The 12,018-nt window shown below is 49.4% G+C and overlaps 1 protein-coding gene across 6 annotated transcripts in view; it reads right to left on the bottom strand.

The window, feature by feature from the left end:
• Positions 1-12,018, bottom strand: part of ARHGAP22 (Rho GTPase activating protein 22) — a 176,583-nt gene that overhangs the window by 87,674 nt on the left and 76,891 nt on the right. For all 6 annotated transcript variants that reach the window (XM_086680229.1, XM_086680232.1, XM_086680231.1 and 3 more), the window contains one exon: positions 6,674-6,761. In XM_086680229.1, the coding sequence (XP_086536355.1) occupies positions 6,674-6,761 (88 nt within the window). The remainder of the gene's footprint in view (positions 1-6,673; positions 6,762-12,018) is intronic.

The following is a 12,018-nucleotide window of genomic DNA, read 5'->3' on the forward strand; positions in this document are numbered from 1 at the left end:
AGAATGAACTGCACGTTCCTCTTCAAGGGCTTCTATTTCCAGGGACACCGGAGGTAGTTTCCCACACCTGGTCCTGTGTTTAGTTGGGAAAAGTGAGGTTAAAAGACAGGAGGGCCAGACCACAAAGCAGGAAGTCCAAGCAACCCCTCTCGGATTTGCTGATTCTCCCGCTCCCAGGGGTGAAGAGCGCCTGTGAACTTCTCATCTGATTTCATTTCTAGTCTTTACCCATCGTCTGGCGCGCCGCAGGCAAACTCAGCGGGGCCGCGCGAGGTCAGGCTGATACGCAGTCTGGCTGGTACCAGGTGCCGAGATAGGCTGAGATCGGCATCCCGCTCAGGAGGCGGCTAATGGGGTGAGCGATGCTCTGTGGATGTCAGGAGCCCGGTATCAGTCTCCTTCCACAGGCTAATCTGTGTGTGCTGGCTTCGTTTCAAGGTCAGGCCTCAGAGATAGCGGGTGGCAGTTCTAACTGCTCCAAGCTGCATGCCGGATAGGGACAGGCAGCCGCAAGCTCAGTGCCCAGAGTGGCTTCAAAGACCCTGTGCAGACATGAGAAACTGCCAGAGCCCATTCTTTCTGGGTGGCACCTTGGAGGTCACCAAGACCAGCCCTCTTATCATACAGGTGGGGAAATGGAGACCCAGAGAAGGGAGGAAACCTGCCTCAGCGAGTCAGGGGCTGAGCTGGGTCTGGACCAACTGGGTCTGGACCCACTGCAGAGACGTTGAGCGTGGTCCGGACCCCTTCACTGAGAACTTGGCACATGAACTTATAACTGCACAGAATGAATCACGGCTGGGCTCTGAGCGGCCAGGCTTCTGAGTTGCCTCCTGCTGGGTCCCTGTGAGTGTGTCAGCAGGTTCTCTCATCCTGCTCCTCCTGGGGCAGAGTGGTCTTTTCTGCGGACACCGGTGGGGTGAGGGTGTCGAGAGTAGCATAGGTGGTGGCAAAGATGAACCCTCCTCATCTCCTGCCTGGTCCTTGCGACGCACCCGTCACGACCCCTGGTGCTCTTTCTAACTAAATTACAGTTGTGGGTTTAGTCATCTCTCCTACCAGCTGAAGGCTGGCTAGAGCCAGATGCCACGGGGACATGCATGTCCCGCTGGGAGAGTGCAGAAAACAGGCACGAAGGGAGACGGTGCCTGGGCTCGGTGTCCTGACTCCTCCCTGGACCTTCCTTTCTGCATGCACACACCAGCCGCTGCATCCCTGGCACGTGTGGGCACGACTGACCACGTCTCCCTGATTTCCATGTGGGGCCACTGCTCACACTGCATATACCTCAGCCCTCAACTCCTGGTTAGAGCTGAAAACCCAAGAGGTCGGAGGCAGCCCCCACCCAGGCTGACAGCCCGCAGGGTGTTGGGGAGCTGGGGGGAGGCAGTCCACCAGCTCCGTGGGAGAGTGGAGTGCCTGCCGACCTCTGAACTGGGTGGCTCCCGCCGAAGTCTCCAGCACTTTATCTTGAGAAAGATAGTCTGTGGGCCCAAAGCAGACAGGCATTCTGCCATGGGAACTGGGCCCAGACTTTAGAGCAGCCATTATACCCTCCAAGACCTCCCGCTCAAGAAGACAGCACTTTCCTCCTTCTGTTCTCTCAGATTCAGGGCAGTTACTGTTCCTGTCCCACAAGGGCCTATCCCTAGCCCCACATGCTGAGGTCCTTGCACCCCCAGGAGGAAATGTGCCCGCACAGGCACCCCATCTTGGGGCCCCGGTGTGGTTGTGCAGAAAGGGCCAAGGCCAATGATGTGACACTCAGCCCTCAGAAAAAACAGAACCATAGACTGTGTCTGGTGCAGTGTGTATTTGGTGGAGACTGTCACCTGTCACCTCCCCTCCCTTCCTGAAGGCATTAGAGTCCCTTGCTTCCACTGTGGGAAGCTTCAGTGGGAGGGTCTGTCTGGGTGCTGGAGGTGGATGGGCCTTTCCTTACCACTCTAGTGTCACCAGGCATAGGTCCATGGCCTCAACACAAACACCAAGACTCTGGACTTGAACAAATGACTCCAGGACTGAGGGGTCAGCGGAGATTCAACCTTTCCGGCACACAGTCCTGATCTGCTTTCTGTTCCTGCCTCCAGGACCACTGAGCCGCCCTGCTGCCTGCCTCTTCCACGGGTAGCTCTCCAGCTTCCAGAAGATTCTGTGTGGCCCCACAACCTCTGGCCAGTTCTCCCTTTGCCTGAGTTAGCCTGAGCTGGCTTCACCTGCAATCGGGACTCTTGAAAGACACACCCAGTGATGGAGGAGACATGGTGGCCCGTCAGTTAGTCACCAGAAAGATCTGAGGCTCCCATCTAAATCCCTGTAGACAACTGTCCTGCCTCCCTTTGGCAACACTGTGCTAATACCGGAAGAAGAATATCTGAGACACGTTGCACTGCTTTATTGATTACCTAATTCGTTCTATCAGACACAAGCGTCTTGTGGATTTAGCAACCCTTTTGTCCACAGTACCAAAGGAGGCCTCTCCACTCCTGGCTCCATTCTGTTCCTGCGTATCTAGAGGGAGGCCTAAACATGGCCTGGGAGCAGAGGCCCCCTTTGCCAGCACTGGGAGCCCAGAGAGATCAAGTCTGCAAGGGGCAGACAGTTTTCAAAGGGCTGGGAGGCGGTGGGGTTTGCCAGGTGAAATTCCGGTCACCAATTCCACGTCGCCCAGCGACACCAGCTGGGCATCCTACCACTGAACTCTATATTCACACTATCTACCTGGAGAAAATGTCAGATCCCACAGGTTAAGGGTTCAGTCTTACAAGACTGCTCCGCCTCCCCGCTGCAGATGCCGCCTGCAAGGCCACGCGGTCATCTGTGCTTCTGACCAATGGGCCATAGGTCCAAACAACCCCTTCCCTGGCTTTGATTAATTTGCTAGAGCGGCTTACAGAACTCAGAGAAACCTTTTCGTTTCTGGATCACTGGTTCATTATACAAAGATATAACTCAGGAAGAGCCACGTGGAATCGCTGCATAGGGCAAGGTATGTGGGAAGAGTTGGGGAGCTTCCGTGCCCTCTCCAAGCGCATCATTCTCCCCAAATCTCCACGTTCTCACCAACCTGGACGGTGTCCAAACCCTCTCCTTTTTGTTTTGTTATGGAGGCTTCATTACATAGGTATGGTTGGTTCCCCTCTAAACCAGTCTCAAAGGAGGGGCTATCCCAAAGTCACCTCATTAACATAACAAAGGGCACCTTTACTTAGGAAATTCCAAGGGTTTTAGGAGCTCTGTGCCAGGAACCAGGGCGAACATCAAGTATATAAATATCTATCCATCTGTCTGCCTATTTATCTTTCTTAATCCAAATCACAGCATCAGGCCAGGCAACTAACTGTCTGGGCAGAAGAGACCAGGTGGGAAGGAGACCCAGGAGCCAGGAGTGTTGGTGCAGAGTGGGGCTCTGGTTTAGAGGTGCCTCATGCTGCAGTCCCAGCACTTAGCGACTGTGGGCACACGGCAACCATCAGTGGTGTGGCCTCGCTGAAATGTGCAGGGATGGGGGTGGGGTGAGGGTGGAAGGGTGAGTAGGTAGGAGGGCCTGTAAGGCCTGTCATGTAATTGGCAGGTTTCTCCACTAGAGGGCACTCACTGTATAATTTTTCCTCTTCTGTTTACTTTCAATTCTATCCTGATGAAAAGTTGTGACTTTTCCTACCGTTGAAGAACAAAAATAGAAGTCTAACTTAAAATTCATGTAGATATTCTTATGCATGGTTATACTTGGGTTCTACCACATTTCCAAGAGCTGTCAAGCGTTTCCCCCTCTGGGACAGCGGGTGTGGTGGACACGAGCCCCACCTGGCCTTTTGCAGCCAAAATGATTTGCCCAACGGAGACGATTGAGCCCTTCCTGCGCAGTGCCCCACAAAGGTTGGCTGGACCCCTCACTGCCCACCACCAACCTGCTTTCCTTGAGCGGCCTCACAGCTGCCTTCACTCTCACCCCTGGCCTGCCCCACGGCCTTCAGGAGGGCAGCGTGTGCAAATGCAAGAGGGCAGTGATGGGTGGCTCTAGGGACCGGCTGAATCCGGTGCTTAGACCACTGCTGGGCTTGGGCTACAGGGCTACGAGGGGCCCTGCCTTTTTATAACTGCATCCCTAGACCTCCTGTGCCCAGGTGGAAAGACACTAGGTCCTGTACCAGGTGCCAGTGCTGGATAGCAGCTCTGTGCCCAGGGGGCCAGCCCTGACCCCCTAATACCATCTGGCTGTGTGTCCTCGGGCAAGTCATATCCTCTCTAACCCCCAGTGTCTTTTTAAATAAAATTTTCAACTTTTATTTAAAATCAAATAAACTATGTCCTGGGGTGGCTCAGTCAGCAGGTCATGATCTCACAGTCATGAGATCAAGCCCCGCGTGGGGCTCTGTGCCAACAGAGTGGATTCTGTCTCTCCCTCTGTCTCTGCATCTTCTTCTTCCCCACATGTGTGTGCATGTGCTCTCTCTCAAATAAAAAAAAAAAGTACTCCTCCCTTGGGGGGATGTTTTGAGCATTGTGGTAGGCAGAATAATGGTCCCACAGATATGTGTGCTTGTTTTTTAAAAAGTTTTTTAAATGTTTATTTGTTTTTGGGAGAGAGTGAGAGAGACAGAGCACAAGCAGGGGAGGGGCAGAGAGAGAGGGAGACACAGAAGCCGAAGCAGGCTCCAGGCTCTGAGCTGTCAGCACAGAGCCTGATGCAGGGCTCGAACTCTCAAACCGTGAGATCATGACCTGAGCCGAAGTTGGACGCTTAACCGACTGAGCCACCCAGGCACCCTAGACACGTCTGCTTCTTAATTCCCAGAATCTGTGAATGTTACCTTACGTGGCAAACAGGTCTTCTTCCCCTCCAGAGTGAAAGAAATCCTTGTAAATAGCTCTGACCCAGATAAAGAGCCTGCACACTGGTGATTTTTCCCCATCTAGTCCTTGGGGCACACGCTCAGTGCTTTTGTGAATTCATGGCTAGGGTGTGTGGATCTCCTCCACCTTTCAGTTCCAGCCTCACCTGCTTCCTCCCTAATTCCCAGGCGCAGGTCCCCTGGCCCCTCCCCCAGGCCTCCCTTCCATGCCCAGCTTCCCCTTCCTCAGATGGCAGGGCCCTCCACCTCCCTGCCCTCTTCATTTCTATCTTCTTTGCAGAAGCCTTTACCCCTGTTCCATGGCCAACCAAGCCCCTCTTTTCCACTCCACACTCCGGGACCCCTCAGTTGCCACCTTCTAATGTGCAGTTTTAGTACCAAGGTTTTTGCAGTATATTCAATGCCCACGTAGGAAACGCCAAATGAAACCAGGGATACTTGCATTTTGCATATAGGGCATGAACTTGGGGAGGGGCTTCCTGCCTGTTGCCTTCTGCCTGTGTCTTCTGGAATTCCCAGTAAAGACAGAGCAAGGGTGAACAGGTCCCTGCCCCGGGCTTGGTGGCACTCACTGCTGCTCCCCGAGGGCCGCTGCTGGCTGGCCTGAGCCTGGGCTGAGAGCCTTGGTGTATAGCAGATAGTCAGGCCACCTCATCAGACTGGTGGGGTGGCCGTGCTGCTCGGAGACGGTAAACCTGTTGGCTCACAGAGCCCAGGGAGACCCGAGCACACTGAGTTCACAGCCACGACTTCCCAGAAGGAAGTCTAAATTTGGACGGCACACTGGAGGCATGTGATGACTAGGTGTCTGCAGCCGATTCCCTGCCCAGAACCCCGGGTCTCACTGCTCTCATCCATGCGGGTGGCCTCTTCGCTCAAGTGCCTGCAATGCTCCCAGAAGCCTTCTGTCTGCAGGGAGCTTGACCATGCATAGGGCAGGCCAGAGATGCCAGAGTTAGCTCCCGGGAAGCAGCTGGTGGAACTAAGGGGGGTAGCCCCCAGCTTCTTCCCTTCATGGGCGGGACACCTCTGAGGCCTGCTCCCCACAGTCCCCACAGCCACCCCTGGAGTTGAACCCTGGGTCCCCACAGCAGCAATCCACTCACTAGCACACCCGGAATGGCTTTCCTCCCTCCCTGTTCCCTCCCCCCTGCTTTCTGGGAATCCCCTCTGAATAAACAGCTTGGAGCCTGGTCTCAAGCTCTGTTTCTGGGGGAGGCCAGGCTACCCAAAACACCCGACTGCGGAACCAGCCCTTCTGGAAGCAGACGGGCTCATCTTTGAGACACATCTACTAGTTCAATAACGATCACATTTGAAAACTGGGAATTTAAAAAAAAAAAAATTTGTAGCTGCCAACACCATAGCTGTTCCTTGGATTAAAATATTCCCCTTCCTCCCACCACAGCTCAATTCTGTTTTGAGATTCATGATAAAGCTTATTTTAAGGCTCTGTATCTGTGCTAGTGGGTTTTCCCTGGACTTATTTTCATATGATCCAGTTGTTGTGTTTAGACCTTCGTCCTAAGATATCCCCGTTGCCTGGTTTCCCTTGTGCTTATGGTGAATTTTAAAATCCAATTTCCAAAAGCTAATTACCCAGACAATTGACCGGATTTTCTGATACGCCCCCAAATTTGCAATATCCTCTAGATGTGTCCCAAATTTCTGAGTAGGGCTTGGCAACAGCGTTGATGTTCCTACATGGAGGAGCATCCTGAAGGAGATCGGCCCTTCTAGGCCAGAGGTGCGGTGACACCCCCAGCGGGGCCCCCAGGGCCGGCCCCAGCACAGAGCCTACAGGTGCTCACGCCTACCTGGGCTGATCTCAAAGAGGTGCTTCCCTGTGTCCTCGGGGCCAGGAAGGAGTTCAGTCACCCGGGTCCCTTGTAGAGAAATAAATCCCTAAAATAAAGAGACAAACACAAACACGGGAGGCATGAGATGGCAGGGGAAGGGTTCCTTCCTGTGGTCAGGGCTCCTGGAGAGAGAGGGTGGGACTTCAGGATCAGGCCCCAGCAGGAGCCTGCACGGGGTTCCCGGTGGACTGGGGTGGACGTTAGGGTTTACACACGTGGTTGGAAGAACTCTGCCCCCAGGCAGGGCCGAGACGGCCTGGAGGTGTTACTCCTTCATTAAGGCACAGAAATGCATATCTGGAGCAGGGAGGAAGGCCCCCATTATTACCCCCTTCCACCCCCCTCACCCCACCCCGTTCTAATGCAGCCATCTGCAGCCTTTCTGGGGCACAAGGTTTAGGTTCTGAGGGTCAGGGAGAGGAAGGCTGTCACTGGGGCTGGCTTCTTGTATGTAGCTGTCCCTGAAGTGACATGGGAGGTCAACAGCTCTATGAGTCCGGTTCTGCCCCCTCCCAGAAGGTGGGATTTTATTTCTTGTTCAGTGGGAGTCAGCTAGTACACAGGAGGTACCCAGCACAGATCATGCCGTGTGCCTGGGGTATCTGTGTATGTACATGACAGGGGGTGGGCCCACCCTACTCTCCAATGCTGAAATCTGGTAGGCTAGAAGACGCAGGGAAAGACCATGAGGTGCAGGGACAGGTACTCTGGGTTTGGGTCTCAACCCTGAACTTTTGGGCTGTGTGACCTCAGGCAGAACACCTAACTTCTCTGAACCTCAGTTTCCACATCTGGACAATGGCACAGTAACTCCCACTTCTTAGGGAGCATTGAGACACCAGATTCCTGTTCAGGAGGTCCTGCTCGAGATGGGTACTGTCACAATCACCTTTACTCTAGCCCTTCCTCCCTGCCCCCCCCCCCCCCAGCACTAGGCAGGGCCTCCTTTGTTCCCTTTGTTCCCTCTCTCTGTTAACGACTAATCTCTGCTGTGACTTTTCTTCATTTTGTTCATGTTCAGATTTGTTTATTTAAGACTGCGTGTGGCTCTGACTATACATTTTTTGCTCTCTCCACGCAAAACTTATTTTAAAAAAAAATTTTTTTTTTTCAAAGTTTATTTATTTTTGGGACAGAGAGAGACAGAGCATGAACGGGGGAGGGGCAGAGAGAGAGGGAGACACAGAATCGGAAACAGGCTCCAGGCTCTGAGCCATCAGGCCAGAGCCTGACGCGGGGCTCGAACTCACGGACCGCGAGATCGTGACCTGGTTGAAGTCGGACGCTTAACCGACTGTGCCACCCAGGCGCCCCTTCGCAAAACTTATTTTAAATTCCATTTCCATAGCGTACCTGTCTGGGCTTAAATCCTGGTTCAGTTACTTAGTGGCTGTGTGACCTCGGACAAATTGCTTAACCTCTCTGTGCAACCTCACAAAAACCTCATTCGTGAAATAGGAATGATAACAGTACTTTGTGGGGCTGTTGTGAGCATTGGAAGAACGAATCCCGGGAAGGCATTACGGCAGTGTCTGCAACATAGTAAAGCACGCTTGCATCTGTGTTTGCCCAGGTGAGGGGCATGATCATGCCACCCCCAGCCCCCGACTCCTGTGTGTGCTCACAGAGTGTTCATCTCCCCACGCCATCTTGTCCAGGCAATTCCTGGGTGTAACAGGAATGCAGGTGGCTGGAGCCTCTGCATGGCTGCTGGCGTCTCACGCTGAGGGGAGATACATGGATGTACCTTTTCTCACAGAAGCCACGTGAAGGCAGGACAATGTCTTTGCTTTAGAGAAATTACAGCAATAGACCAGAGAACCAGCTGGTAACTGTTGTAACTAAATTATCAGTTACTTTCTTGCTAGAGAATCTGGAGCTACTGGGAGTAAATTAGGAGTGCAGCCCCTGCATGGGGAGACGTGCTCATTAGAGGGCGTGGACAAGATCCATCACTGGCTAATGGGATGATCTCTGGTGTTTGCTGTTTCAGTAACTGGGCACTTTGCTTTATTCCTCTGTTCCTCAATAGCTGTCACCCATAAAATGGGAGTAATATTGTTGACACTGACATTACTTTTTATTCCAGCTAAATAGAAAAGCAGTAATAGCTACTGTTTGGGGAGCGGGTTCTATGTTCCCGGCTCTTTGTTTAATCAACGCTGGATTGTTGGTTTAAATCTGGAGGCCTCATGGGGCAGGTACTACTATTCCCATCTTCCTGGACGAGCAGCTGGAAGTTGGAGAGGTAGAGCAGCCAGCTCCTTGTCCCACTGCTGGCAGGGGCGGGCTGGGAGGTGCGCCCAGCCCTGGCTGACGCAGGAGCGCCTTGCCTCTCATATGTGATAGCAGCTGCTGACCAACTTTGTGTGCAAGACGCCGTCACGGAGCGCCAGGCCGTGACTTTGGCTCACTCTGTGAATCCCAGTGTGGTTCCTACCGCAGCAAGAGACCTTCAGCATTGGCTTTGGGCCGCCCACATCCCTCGCCTCCACGAGTCAAGAGCCCGGCTTTGATCCCAGCACTGTGCGGGCACTGGGTGGAGGTGGGGGACGGGGAGATAACAGAAAGATTTCTGGAAAATCCCCAAATTATGTGGACATCCCATGAACATACTTCTAAATAATCCATAGGTCAAAAAAGAAAAAAAATCAAAAAGTACTTTGTACTGAATAAAAACAAAAACACGACGTATAACAATTTGTGAAATGCTTTTCAAGAAGTGCTTAAGGGCTAAGGGATAGCACTCAGGGCTGATATTTGGAAAGAAAGGCCTTTGAGGCCTCCACCTTGAGAAAGTACGTAAAGAAGAGCAAGTGAAACCCAAAGTAAAAGAAAGAAACAAATGAAGATCAGAGTGGTTACAAATAAATGAAAAATAATAGAGAAAAATCAATGAAACCAAAAGCTTGTTTTTTAAGGAGATCAATACAATTGATAAGCTTTTAGTCACACTAATCAGGAAAAAAAAAGAGATTACCAATAGCAGGAATGACAGCGGTGACATCATTGAAGATTCTTCAGATATCAGAAGGATAAGGTAATATTAAGAACAACACTATGCTACTAACTAGACAGCTTAGATGAAATGAGCCAAAAAAGACACAAACTATTGAGGCTCACTTAGGAAGAAATAGCGAAATAGCCCCATATCTTGCAAAGAAATGGAATTTGTAGCTAAAAACTTCCCACAAAGAAAACTCTAGGCTTAGATGACTTTATTACTCAATTCTGTCAAATACTTAAAAAAAATAATACCGATACTATCCACAGGGTTGTTGTTTTTTTTTTAATTAAGAAAGAGGGCCTATTTTCCAATGCATTTGATGAGGCCAGCTTTATCTTGACATATAACTAGCCAAAGATATTACGAGAAAAGGACATTACAGATTAAGATCCCCCAGAAACATAGAGGCAAAAATTCTCAGCCAGAATTTAGCACATCAAACAACATATAAAAAGGAAAATATATAAGGAACAACTGGCAAACTATAATTCACCGTATTAATAAAGTAGAAAAAGGATAAGATCATCTCAGTAGACATAGAAAAAACATTTGAAAAAAATTCAACATCCATTCCTGATTAAAAATGTCAACAAATTAGGGGCGCCTGGGTGGCGCAGTCGGTTAAGCGTCAGACTTCAGCCAGGTCACGATCTCGTGGTCCGTGAGTTCAAGCCCCGCGTCGGGCTCTGGGCTGATGGCTCAGAGCCTGGAGCCTGTTTCCGATTCTGTGTCTCCCTCTCTCTCTGCCCCTCCCCCGTTCATGCTCTGTCTCTCTCTGTCCCAAAAATAAATAAACGTTGAAAAAAAAATTAATAAAAATAAAAATGAAGATGAGATAATATCTTATAAAAAAAAAATGTCAACAAATTAGGGATAAAACCAACTTCCTCAACCTGATAAAGGGTATCTATAAAAAACTAAAAGCTAATACCATACTAAAAGTTCTTCCCCTAAGACCAGGGTCAAGACAATGGTGTTTATTCTTACCTCCTATGAAATATTATACTGGAGTCCTAGCTGCTATAGCAATGTGAGAAAAAGAAAAGTTGTTCAGAGTGGAAAGGAAGAAGTAAGGGGCGCCTGGGACGCTCCATTGGTTAAGCGTCCGACTTTGGCTCAGGTCATGATCTCACGATTCATGAGTTTGAGCCCAACGTCAGGCTCTGTGCTGACAACTCAGAGCCTGGAGCCTGCTTTGAATTCTGTGTCTCCCTCTCTCTCTGCCCCTCCCCTGCTTGCACTCCATTTCTCTCTCTCTCTCTCTCTCTCTCTCAAAAATTAATAAACATTAAAAAAAAAAAAAGAAGTAAAAGTTCTTTCACAGACAACCCATTGTCTATGTAGAAAATCTGGTGAAAACCTACAGAAACTAAACTACTAGTTTGGAGTTACTAGAACTAATACATGATTTTGGCAAGGTTGCAAGGGTACAAGAGAAATGCACTTAGCTGAATCATATTTCTAGATACTACCAGTGAACAACTGGAAATTCAAAATCAAAACCATTTTTAATTTATATCAAAAATATGAAATACTTAGGGTAAGTATGGCAAAAGATGTTTAAGATCTGTTCATTAAAATCTATAAGTGAAAATGAAAGAAGATATAAATAAATGGAGAGAGACACTGCGTTCATGGGTCAGAGGACCATTCATTGTTCAGATGTCAATTCTCCCCAAATTGCTCTCTAGATTTAATACAATCCCAGTCAAAATCCCAGTGGGTGTTTTGCAGAAATTGACCAGCTGATTCTAAAATATAAAGGACCTGCCAATAGCCAGACAACTCTGAAACAGCAACAAAGTTGGATACCTAATACTGCCAGATTTCAAGACTTATTATAAAGTTATAGTAATCAGAACTGTTATGATATTGGCATCAAGATAGACAAGTAGATTAATCAAACAGAACAGGGCATTTATACACACACATACACATAAAAGTTATATATATATATGTGTGTGTGTGTACGTATATGTGTATATATATGCATATATATATACAACTGATTTTTGACAAAGGCACACAAGCAATCCAGTGAAGAAAGGAAGTGTCTTCGGTAAGTGGAAGTGGAACAATTTCATGTTCACACGCAAAAGTAATAAACTTTGATCCATGGCTCACATCATGTACAATAATATGCTGAAATGAATCATAGACCTAAATGCAAAATCTAAGACTGAAACTTCTGGTAGAAAATGTTAATGACTTTGGATTAGGCAAAGATTTCTTAGGTACATCAGAAGCTCACTTCATGAAACAACTAATTGATAATTTGACTCATTCAAATAAAAAC

This window comes from Puma concolor, chromosome D2 (genome assembly GCF_028749965.1).
Source record: "Puma concolor isolate L17-30 chromosome D2, mPumCon1.1.hap2, whole genome shotgun sequence".
In the NCBI taxonomy this organism is placed as follows: Eukaryota; Metazoa; Chordata; class Mammalia; order Carnivora; family Felidae; genus Puma; species Puma concolor.